Here is an 11,718-nt window from a genome sequence, read left to right as displayed (position 1 = left end):
GTGATAGTCTGCATGCTTCCGAAGCTTTTGTTTTGATGAAGCGTAGGCTTCTAAATCCTCTGGCTTAACAAAACAAGCATTTCTGTTGCATGAATGATGTCCTTTCTACAGGCAAGGAAACTACTTGTTCTTTTACTTCAACTAAACTAGATTTTCTAGTTGAATAAATCTGGTCATGTTGATTGACTTTCTTGACATGAAACTATAAATGTTTCATCTTTAATGTATCATACTAAACTTATTAAAAATATTTTTTTCAGTGATTGATCAGTGTTGGCTAGGATGGATTGGGAAACGTTACTTAAAGGGTTGACGGTGGATAGGCAATGGCAAACATTTCAAGATCGCATGGATGAACTACAGAATTTGTTCATCCCTGTTTGGCATAAAAATAAAACAAAAAAAGTGACTCAACCGTGGCTAACGAGGGAAATTAGGGATAGCATAAGATCCAAGGAGAGGACATATAATTTGGCCAGAAAAAGCAGCAAACCTGAGGATTGGGAGCACTTTAGGATTCAGCAAAGGAGGACAAAGGGATTAATTAGGAGAGGGAAAATAGATTACGAGAGTAAGCTTGCAGGGAACATAAAAACTGACTGTAAAAGCTTCTATAGATATGTGAAGAGAAAAAGATTGGTGAAGTCAAGCGTAGGTCCTTTGCAGTCAGAATCAGGGGAATTTATAATGGGGAACAAAGAAATGGCAGACCAATTAAATACATACTTTGGTTCTGTCTTCACACAGGCGGACACAAATAACCTCCCAGAGATGTCGGGGAACATAGGGTCTAATGAGAGGGAGGAATTGAATGAAATCAGTATTTGTAGGAAAATGGTGTTGGGGAAATTGACGGGATTGAAGGCCGATAAATCCTCAGGGCCTGATAATCTACATCCTAGGGTACTTAAGGAAGTGGCCCTAGAAATAGTAGATGCATTGCTGGTTATCTTCCAAAATTCTACAGACTCTGGAACAGTTCCCATGGATTGGAGGGTAGCTAATGTTACCCCACTATTCAAAAACGGTGGTAGAGAGAAAATGGGGAATTATAGACCGGTAAGCCTGACATTGGTAGTGGGGAAAATGCTAGAGTCCATTATAAAAGATGTAATAGCAGAGCACTTGGAAAACAGTGACAGGATCGGACAAAGTCAACATGGATTTACAAAAGGTAAATCATGCTTGACTAATCTACTGGAATTTTTTGAGTCTGTAACTGGTAGATTAGATAAGGGAGAACCAGTGGATGTGGTGTATTTGGACTTTCAGAAGGCTTTCGATAAGGTCCCGCATAAGAGATTAACGTGCAAAGTTAAAGCACACGGGATTGGGGGTAAAGTACTGTCTTGGATAGAGAACTGGTTGGCAGACAGGAAGCAAAGAGTTGGAATAAATGGGTCTTTTTCCGAGTGGCAGGCAGTGACTAGTGGGGTACCGCAGGGATCGGTTCTGGGATCCCAGCTACAGGAAACTTTGGTTTATCCGGAGGTTAACTGTCCGGAATGCTCGAGCCACCGGCAAAAATCAGGAGCCGTTTCGTTAGGGTTTTTTTTTCTTTTCGTTGCTTTTTTGTCACCAGTCAGGCTCTGCAAGGTCTCGCTGAAGCTGTTGCTAAGCTACAGAGACGCTTGCAAGGTACGGCTGACTGTTTAGAAGCTGAGCAACAGGGTTTGTTGCCAGATACGGAGCTCAAAATCTCCGTATGTTTCAACATTAGCGCTGGTTTGTCCGGCACTTTTGATGGGACGGCAACAGCTCGGTCCCGTCGGTGCCGGATAGCACAAAGTTTCCTGTATTCACAATATATATTAATGATCTAGACGAGGGAACTAGATGTAATATCTCCAAGTTTGCAGACGACACAAAGCTGGGTAGGCGTGTGTGCTGTGAGGAGGGTGCAGAGAAACTCCAGTATGATTGGACAGGTTGGGTGATTGGGCAGATGCATGGCAAATGCAGTATAATGTGGATAAATGCGAGGTTATCCACTTCGGTGGCAAAAACAGGAAGAGAGATTATTATCTGAACGGCAATAGATTGGGAAAAGGGGAAGTGCAACGAGACCTGGGTGTCCTTGTGCACCAGTCGCTGAAGGTAAGCATGCAGGTGCAGCAGGCGGTTAAGAAGGCAAATGGTATTTTGGCCTTCATAGCGAGAGGATTCGAGTACAGGAGCAAGGATGTCTTGCTGCAGTTGTACAGGGCCTTGGTGAGACCACACCTTGAGTATTGTGTGCAATTTTGGTCACCTTATCTGAGGAAGGATATTCTTGCCATGGAGGGAGTGCAGCGAAGATTCACCAGACTGATACCTGGGATGGCAGGAATGACGTATGGGGAGAGATTGGGTCGATTAGGCTTATATTCGCTAGAGTTTAGAAGAATGAGAGGGGATCTCATTGAAACTTATAACATTCTAACAGGACTAGACAGACTAGATGCAGGAAGGATGTTCCCAATGGCGGGGGAGTCTAGAACCAGTGGTCACAGTCTAAGGATAAGGGGTAAGCCATTTAGGACTGAGATGAGGAGGAATTTCTTCACCCAGAGAGTGGTGAACCTGTGGAATTCTCTACCACACAAGGCAGTTGAGGCCAATTCATTAAATATATTCAAGAAGTAGTTAGATATATTTCTTAAGGCTAAAGGGATCAAGGGATATGGGGAGAAAGCAGGGACAGGGTACTGAATTTGGATGATCAGCCATGATCTCATTAAATGGCGGAACAGGCTCAAGGGGCCGAATGGCCTACTCCTGCTCCTATCTTCTATGTTTCTATGTTCCATCTACTAATGTAAGCTAATCATGTCATGTTAAAAATTGGTGATTTCTGGTGAAGTAATGCTTCAGTTACTCTGCTAGACTGACAACTTGAATGGAGTGTGGTTGATCAGATTAGAACCCTTGAATTCTCAACCAGTTTTCCCTGTTTCCTAGATGGCCATAATACAGTGACAAGTATATCATCAAATCTCACTGTACCTGACTTAGAGAGTGGGTGGGGTGTGCGGGAAATCAATTGGAAAGGGATAAGCTCCCTAATTGTGTGTGTCTGTGTATGATATTTTTTACTAAGGTTGCAAAAAGGTAACCCAGATACACAGCAACTTTATAGAAGTGCAATCCAAATTAAATTTGCTTGTAGTCTCCACTGAAATGTGGTTTGCTGGGTTTTTTTCAAGGATATTTTCCAATTCAAATGTATTCTGTATTATCTAAATTAGTGATTTAGTATGGCACTGATGAGAATTGAGGATGCACATCCCTAGTTTTCTTCTCTTATGGGAGGGGTAGAAAAATAATGCCCCCCCCACCAAGCTAGCTTTAAGGTACAATGAATAACAATAGTTAAAGCTGAGCTATGTAATCCTGTTTGATTTGATAGTCCAGACATCAGATGTGATGCTGTGGTAGTCAGCAAAAACATACATCAGAGTTGTGTTGGGTTGGGGATGGGAGGTGGTATGCATAGTATTTGGTTGAATCCTGCCTATTTTTGTTTCTCCTAGGATAACTTTAATGGTCTGTCAGTGGACACTTATCAGCCATTCAACAACTTCCAGCCACCCAACATGGGGGGTAACCCCCCTCCGATACCAACACACCCACCAACATACGAATCTGTAAGTTGCTGAGGTTCTTTCGCAACAACAGACCTGAGCCTGACCAATGGGAGAGTGGATAATCAGGAAAGATGTTGTTTTAATCATACTTCTGGTGCTTTCAACCATACATTAACACTACTAACAACATTGCACCTCAGCCTTGCTGTTTTGACTCATAATCTTACATGATGTTAGTCAGTATTCCTTGTGTTGTGCCTGAGATGTAAACCATCAAAAAAATGTAATTGTTGATTTGCACAGTATTCCATGGCCCACTTAAACTTTTGATATTTTACTGCCAAACAACCTCTCTGGCACTGAAAATTAACTATTAGCAGAGTGGAATCTCATTCCTTCAAGTTTTAATTGTTGTTGGAGATTTTAAAACTGTAAAAGAAAATTTTTTAACTTTTCCTTTCTGTCTTTTTTTTTCTCTCTCAATCCAATCTTTCTTTCCCTCCCTTTATTTCTCTTTCTGTACCTGATTTGACATTGAATTCACCCACTCCAAATTACACTTCAGTCCTTGTGCTGTTAAGTTCACAATCCTTCAATCTGATTGGTTAAGGAGATGCACAGTTGTTTGCCCTGTTCACTCGGGTCCCAGATGCTCCGTTTCCCTCGCTGTGACATTATAAGCTCGCACTTTCAGCAAATTGCCATGGAAAAAAATTAAAATCCTAAAGGGGCAAGGCTAACTAATGGCAGACACCGTTAGATGCCCTGCTACAGCAAAATCTGGCTCAAAGTTTCTGGGGGCTGTGGCCAGTACACTGATATGCTAAATGTAGTCTCACTTGATTATTAAATAGTACTTGCATATATGTGCAAAAGGAATACTGAAAATCATTTCACTAACCAGGTTGCCTCATTTTCTGGAGGATCCATTAATATTAGCATTTTCAGGAAATCAGTGGCTTCAAAAATATATTATTTTAAAATTTATTCCATGAATATGTGTAATGTTTAATAAGTAATCTCTGCTTTGAAGTGTGTTCAGAATGCATAATCTGATGAAACTGAACTGGTAATTTATAAATACATTATTAAATATAAGTTTTTGATTTGTGATTTATTCAGAAAAGCCACAGCAGTACTTTGTTTACATTGTTGTAATGTTTGGCAACTAGATTTTGTGTAAACTTGCATTTTTGTGTCAGATTTTAAGTTGCAGAATACTAGGGCTGCTATTTTTACTGGTAATTATCAGTGAATCATGTATTTTAGAATTGGCGTTTAAAAAAAATGTCCAGGGTTAATTTGTATTTTTACAGCTCTTAACACAGACAGACATTCAAATTGTACACCACATTAAGCTAACACTTTCTCGCTGAATAGGTGGGCGATAAGTTAAATGGTCACACGGGTGTTGGCATTTTGCGGTAGGTGGTTTGTGTGCAGGAGTACTGCTGGAACTTAATCATCTACAACTGTGCAGTTTACCAGAGCTGTAATCCACTGCTTATCTGGATGGGACCATCCTACCTGTTGTGGCATTAGCATAGAAACATAGAAGATAGGAGCAGGAGTAGGCCATTCGGCCCCTCGAGCCTGCTCTGCCATTCAATGAGATCATGGCTGATCATCCAAACTCAGTACCCTGTCCCTGCCTTCTTCCCATATCCCTTGATCCCTTTAGCCTTAAGAAATATATCTAACTCCTTCTTGAATATATTTAATCAATTGGCCTCAACTGCCTTCTATGGTAGAGAATTCCACAGGTTCACCAGTCTCTGGGTGAAGAAATTCCTCCTCATCTCTGTCCTAAATGGCTTACCCCTTATCCTTAGACTGTGACCACTGGTTCTGGACTCCCCCGCCACCGGGAACATCCTTCCTGCATCTAGTCTGTCTAGTCCTGTTAAAATTTTATAAGTTTCAATGAGATCCCCTCTCATTCTTCTAAACTCCAGCGAGTATAAGCCCAATCGACCCAATCGCTCCTCATACGTCATTCCTGCCATCCCAGGTATCAGTCTGGTGAATCTTCGCTACACTCCCTACATGGCAAGAACATCCTTCCTCAGATAAGGCGACCAAAACTGCACACAATACTCAAGGTGTGGTCTCATCAAGGCCCTGTACAACTGCAGCAAGACACCCTTGTTCCTGTACTCGAACCCTCTCGCTACGAAGGCCAACATACCATTTGCCGCCTTAACCGCCTGCTGCACCTGCATGCTTACCTTCAGCGACTGGTGCACAAGGACACCCAGGTCTCGTTGCACTTCCCCTTCTCCCAATCTATTGCCATTCAGATAATCTGCCTTCCTGTTTTTGCCACCAAAGTGGATAACCTTGCATTTATCCACATTATATTGCATCTGCCCAATCACCCAACCTGTCCAAATCATACTGGAGTTTCTCGGCATCCTCCTCACAGCACATGCGCCCACCCAGCTTTGTGTCATCTGCAAACTTGGAGATATTACATCTAGTTCCCTCGTCTAGATCATTAATATATCAGTGCAGCTAACAGTCTCAGAGTGTGTAAAGCCAGTACACAAGGACTATGCCCCACATTCTGGTCTGGTCTTAACCCATTCTCTTGCTTCTGTTTTTAGTGGTTTGAGTGTGGCATTCACAGATTTAATCCTTGACATTTTGGTGGGAGGAATGAGGAGGGGCAGTGTAAGCTGGGGGGTGCAATCGTGGGGGGGGGTGCATGAACAGAGACACCTGGGGCTTTATGTGCACAAATCGCTGAAGGTTCAAGGGCATATGGGATCCTGGGCTTCGTGGGTGGAGTTATAGAGTGCAGTAGCGGGCAAGTTGTGATGAACCTTTGTGGAGCGCTGGTTTGGCCTCAACTGGGGTGGTGTCCGGTTCTGGGCACCGCACTTTGGGAGGGATGTGAGGGCTTCAGAGGGGCTGCAGAGATTTGCGGGGATGGTTCCAGGGATGTGGGACTTCAGTTGCGTGGATGGACTGGAGAGGCTGGGGTTGTTCTCCTTGGAGCAGAGAAGATTTGATGGAGGTGTTCGGGGTCGTGGGGGTTCTGGACAGAGTGGGTGGGGAGGGGCTGCTCCCGTTGGTGGGGGGGTCAGGAACCGAAGGGTGCGGATTTGGGGTGGTTGGCGGAGGAGTCGGGGGCGACGTGGGGAGGGACTTTTTTGTGCGGCGGGTGGTTGGGATCTGGAGTGCACTGCCTGGGAGGGTGGTGGAGGCGGACTCGGTTGTGGCTTTCGGGGGGGAATTGGCTAAGTACCTGAAAGAAGGGATTTTGTAGGGCTGCGGGGGAAGGACGGGGGATGTGGCTGGCTGGGGTGCTCTTGCGGGGAGCCGGCGTGGGCTCGATGGGCCAGGTGGCCTCCTTCTGTGCTGTGGCCATATATTGTGAATAGCTGAGGTCTTAGGACCGATCCCTGTGGTACCCCACTAGTCACTGCCTGCCACTCGGAAAAAGACCCGTTTATTCCAACTCTTTGCTTCCTGTCTGCCAACCAGTTCTCTATCCAAGTCAGTACCTTGCCCCCAATCCCATGTGCCTTAACTTTACACGCTAATCTCTTATGCGGGACCTTATCGAAAGCCTTCTGAAAGCACAAATACACCACATCCACTGGTTCTCCCTTATCTATTTTACCAGTTACATTCTCAAAAAATTCCAGTAGATTAGTCAAGCACTATCCATGTTGACTTTGTCCGATCCTGTCACTGTTTTCCAAGTGCTCTGCTATTACATCTTTTATAATGGACTCTTAACATTTTCCCCACTACCGATGTCAGGCTTACCGGTCTATAATTCCCCGTTTTCTCTCTACCACCTTTTTTGAATAGTGGGGTTACATTAGCTACCCTCCAATCCATGGGAACGGTTCCAGAGTCTATAGAATTTTGGAAGATGACCAGCAATGCATCTACTATTTCTAGGGCCACTTCCTTAAGTACCCTAGGGTGTAGATTATCAGGCCCTGGGGATTTATCGGCCTTCAATCCCGTCAATTTCCCTAACACCATTTCCCTACAAATACTGATTTCTTTCAGTTCCTCCCTCTCATTAGACCCTATGTTCCCTGACATCTCTGGGAGGTTATTTGTGTCCTCCTTTGTGAAAACAGAACCAAAGTATGTATTTAATTGGTCTGCCATTTCTTTGTTCCCCATTATAAATTCCCCTGATTCTGACTGCAAGGGACCTACGCTTGACTTCACCAATCTTTTTCTCGTCACATATCTTGCAGAGTTACCGGGAGTTGAGTGGGAAGGGCCTCCAGTGACGGGTCTACCCTGCTAGGTTCCATTAATGAACCAGAATGGGTGATTAATCTACCAACCATTGTCTTGGAATACTGCGGACTTCCTGGCTCAGGCATTGGATTACCAGGTCTACCACAGGGAGTTGATTTGGATCTGCGCTTCTATTACCAAGTCCAATGCAACACTCTAGGCTTACTCATCATCAGCTGCTTAATCCAGGTCCTCAAGTGAGAGAATTTAACAAAGCAGCATGCCAGCTTTGAGATTGACTCTCCCTTCCAGAGACAGGTTGATGTAGGTCAGAGCCCTCCTCTAAGCATGCGCTTCCCCTTTACCACCTCACAGCATGCAGTTGCTGGTGACATTGCTGTCGTTAAAGTTGACTTGATTGTATAACTGATAATTGGTGTTGTTTAACAGATTGATGATGTTAAAAGTACTGACACTCGTTTGCCTTCTTCCAAGCTTCCTGGTAAGTCGATACAGATTTTTTGGTTTAATCTCTTTATGTAGTTCACTGGTGAAAATGTTTTTGTGACTAATGTTAGCATATGTGGTACTACATAGCACACATTAATTTTTGTTAATTGTATTTTTATAGGCCCTTCAGTCCCGGTTCCTGCACCTCGGCAGATGCCAGGACCTGCTGCTGGTCCGAGCGACTTTATTTACGATAACATGACGCTACCAGAGTTGCCCTCTGTGCCTGACACCCTACCGACAGCATCTGTTGGTGGCACTTCCACAGCTTCAGAAGATATTGATTTTGATGATCTGTCTCGTAGATTTGAGGACTTGAAGAAGAAAACTTAATTTAATAATCAAGAAAGCTGTTCTTTAATTTTCATGGAGTAATTCTAAATTCACTGGTGTATCTCTACTCGAACCTGAAGCTTTATAATTGAACCAGATGCTATGTATGCTGGAATATTAACACTCCTTTCTTGAAAAATCCTTTGGATTTCTCTCAGTGGTTGCTATACTATAATTTCAGATATTATTCTAACCAGGCCCTGGTTATATTTATGGGGGTCTTGCAAAAAAAAAAACAGGGCTTATGGTTGGTTGAGCATTGATTCAAATCCAGTTTTGGCCATGACCTCAGATCTTTATTAATCTACACTCGGCAACATGCTAACTTGACTCTGCCTATGTCTCTCTCTCTCTCGGTGCCCCAAATGATCAGGAATGACAGGTGCATTTGAAAGAATGGACATTGTGTTACATTGGTCATAGTGAAATTGCATGTGATCTCAAACTTGTATAAGAGAAAATTCAATTGTCAGTAACACTTGGTAAAAGTGTATATTGTTTTCAGCCAGTTATTTATGCAGTATCTTGTGTATTCCAAAAAGAAGTGATTTATACCTTCCTATTTACAGGTGGGGATTCCTTGTACTATTTACAGTCTAACTTAAACCCGATCTGTAATGAAGCCTCTGTAACATTGTCATTTTGTTTCAGTCTTGTTAAAATGAAATTTGAACTTTCAGCACTGGAAAAGATATGCTTGAAAGAAGGTCTACAAATCAACTTTAATAGCATTCCAATTGCATTTTCTTAACATAGGTAGTCTTCTCATTCAACAACAAATCTAAAATATTTTTAAAAGATTTAGGTTGCACAGGTTAGACTTATGGCCATTTTAAAATTGTGACCTAGGTAGTCTGATGAAGCTCTATTGCAGAGGTATTTACTAATTTCAGGTTGAGGACTAGCATCTTAAACAGTAACTTGCTCACAAGTCGCTTCAACAGTGTGGAAACTCCATGTTCTTCTTTTTAACAATAGCATATGCACCACCTATATATGATTCAAACACCAATGGAAACCCAGTAGCATCAAGTTTTTATTTACCCTTGGATTCCATAAACTGAGTATGTTTAATTACTTTTCTAAACTAGATCGTTAACACTTATTTCCACAAACTAATTGTCTAAAGTTTGGTTGTATAACATAGTGCAAGACTCCTCAGTTCCGTACCATGTGTCAAGAGGATGAACTGGAGTTCTGACACCACAGAGCCTTACCACTGCTGTGGCCTCCCAGTGGCAATGGGCTGCAAAAGTTTCCATGCTGTTCAGCCCTTTGTCCCAACTAGGAGCATCCAAGACTGGAACATTCAGTAACCGTTTACACTGAGTTTCTTAGCCTTCTGCTTGGGGTGAAGTACGGAAAATATATTTGAGTGGAGTAGAAAACTATGGAGTAACTCCTTGTTGGGAGCCCATAACTGAGGTAATGGTTCTTGGAGCCACTGGCCTGTGCTTTTTGGTGGAGAAGGTGTGTAATACAGTGGGATTACTGGAGGCAAAATGGGGGAGAAAATACATTACTGCTCACAAGGTTTGCAGTTGGCCCTCGGGCTGTATTTGAGTACCGCTACGCTACTGTGTCTCAAAGTTCCAGTAATCACCAAGAGTTGCAATCTGGTGAATGTAATTGGACACTACAGCAGAGCCAGGTTAACTCTGCATGGCCTAAGATTGTGTGTATATATATTTAAAAAAAAATAACCAAGGCTTGGCATGCGGTATCCTGGGTTTCATAGCTTCCTGCACCGTCTTGCACATTCTGTTCATCTAATGAGGTCGTTAAAAATCTTTTAATGCAACAAAACTACCATCCTTTACAACAGTTTGAAATGATTGTTTATCTTGTAAATTTTCTCTTCCGATTAGACTGGTTCTTAATAGCTGTCAACTGAACTAGACACAGCAGGAATAGTAATGAACTCTGATTTTCCAGAGTTGATTTGCACATGCGTGCATCTATGATTGATGTCATAATGTCCATGAGGCCTGGATGCAGTAAAAATAACTTTCAAACAGTGAGTAGCCAGCCAGTAGTCATGTGGCAGTCTAATTTATTAATGGATTGAGAGTAACTGTTCAGTGAAGTACTGAATAGTTCATAATAAATCACTAACAACTCTACTTTCAATAATATTCCTCTGAATTTTCACCTTGTAATGTGTTGATTGACATGATTTTCTATATCCTTATGTTAATCATAATAAACAATGTTTCAAAGGCCTTATTAGTCAGATGTTGGGGTCCTTACCTTTACAAAAATATGTGCAGACTTGGTGTTCATGATTTTGTTTATATTATATGTTTAAACATTGCTAAATAAAACAACTTTAAGGGTTTCTGTTGGTTGTAGTTCTGTTAATTCAGTGGCATCTAAAATTTTCCTTGCACACTTCCCAGTCCCAACTGAACATTTATGTAGCAATTGTAACTGAAGCTAGATATAAAATTGCATATTGGCATTGCCTGCTTGTGCTGCTGATAATAGCCATCCTCTGTCCACTAGTTTCAGACTAAAAGAACGGAGTCCTGAAATTCATTATGCTCACCAGTTTGCCCTGACACTGATTGTCCCAAATCCTGGGGACGGGGTCATTAGCATAGAGGGGAGGTGTCCATGCCATTTCTAGCATTCTGGGAGGGGGTGGGGCAAGAACTTTAGGCTGGCATCCTGTCACTCTGGGGAGTATGGAGGGTGCTGCTGTTACGGCTGAAAAGACTGTTTTTGCAAAATAAATTATGCTTGTACTTGCTATCCTAACAGCATTTGATCACTCTTGAGTGTTGGGAAATTGGAAATGTAGACCCTGCTTTTGCCAGTAAGGAGGTGCATGGCATAATGCTGCCAGTCTCATCTTGTCTGATCAGCAAGGGGTGTGGATACAAGGAGCACCCTCGCCACCCTCCTGTTGGAATTTTTCAAAAGACAAAAAGGCACAGTGACTCGGCAGAGCCATGTCCTGTCCCAAATGCTGGCCCTTCTCCCTAACTTACAATGCAGATGCAGGAATTTCAAGGCTTGCGTGTTTTCAGTCAGTCCAGTGTGTGGTGTCGTCATCCACATGCCTTAATTTATCTTCTCCCCTTTCTAAGATTAC

The 11,718-nt window shown here is 42.7% G+C and overlaps 1 protein-coding gene across 1 annotated transcript; it reads left to right on the top strand.

The window, feature by feature from the left end:
- Positions 1 to 3,429: 3,429 nt before the first annotated feature.
- On the top strand, positions 3,430 to 10,959 carry LOC147080874 (IST1 homolog). Its single transcript, XM_085981052.1, has 3 exons — positions 3,430 to 3,626; positions 8,229 to 8,280; positions 8,410 to 10,959. The coding sequence occupies exons 1-3, from the start codon at positions 3,576 to 3,578 to the stop codon at positions 8,619 to 8,621; spliced, it is 315 nt and encodes a 104-aa protein (XP_085837178.1). The 5' UTR covers positions 3,430 to 3,575; the 3' UTR covers positions 8,622 to 10,959.
- The last annotated feature ends 759 nt before the right edge of the window (positions 10,960 to 11,718 follow it).

Source organism: Somniosus microcephalus, unplaced genomic scaffold (assembly GCF_052327205.1).
Source record: "Somniosus microcephalus isolate GS21.2 unplaced genomic scaffold, FLI_Smic_1.0 scaffold1053, whole genome shotgun sequence".
Classification (NCBI taxonomy): domain Eukaryota; kingdom Metazoa; phylum Chordata; class Chondrichthyes; order Squaliformes; family Somniosidae; genus Somniosus; species Somniosus microcephalus.
This window is presented reverse-complemented; position numbering and strand designations above follow the sequence as displayed.

Bases quoted from the DNA above. Each gene is read 5' to 3' on its own strand.
- LOC147080874 (XM_085981052.1), top strand. From the start codon at position 3,576: ATGGGGGGTAACCCCCCTCCGATACCAACACACCCACCAACATACGAA. The intron at 3,627-8,228 runs GTAAGTTGCTGA...GTTGTTTAACAG, and splicing joins ACCCACCAACATACGAATCT to ATTGATGATGTTAAAAGTAC. The intron at 8,281-8,409 runs GTAAGTCGATAC...GTATTTTTATAG, and splicing joins GCCTTCTTCCAAGCTTCCTG to GCCCTTCAGTCCCGGTTCCT.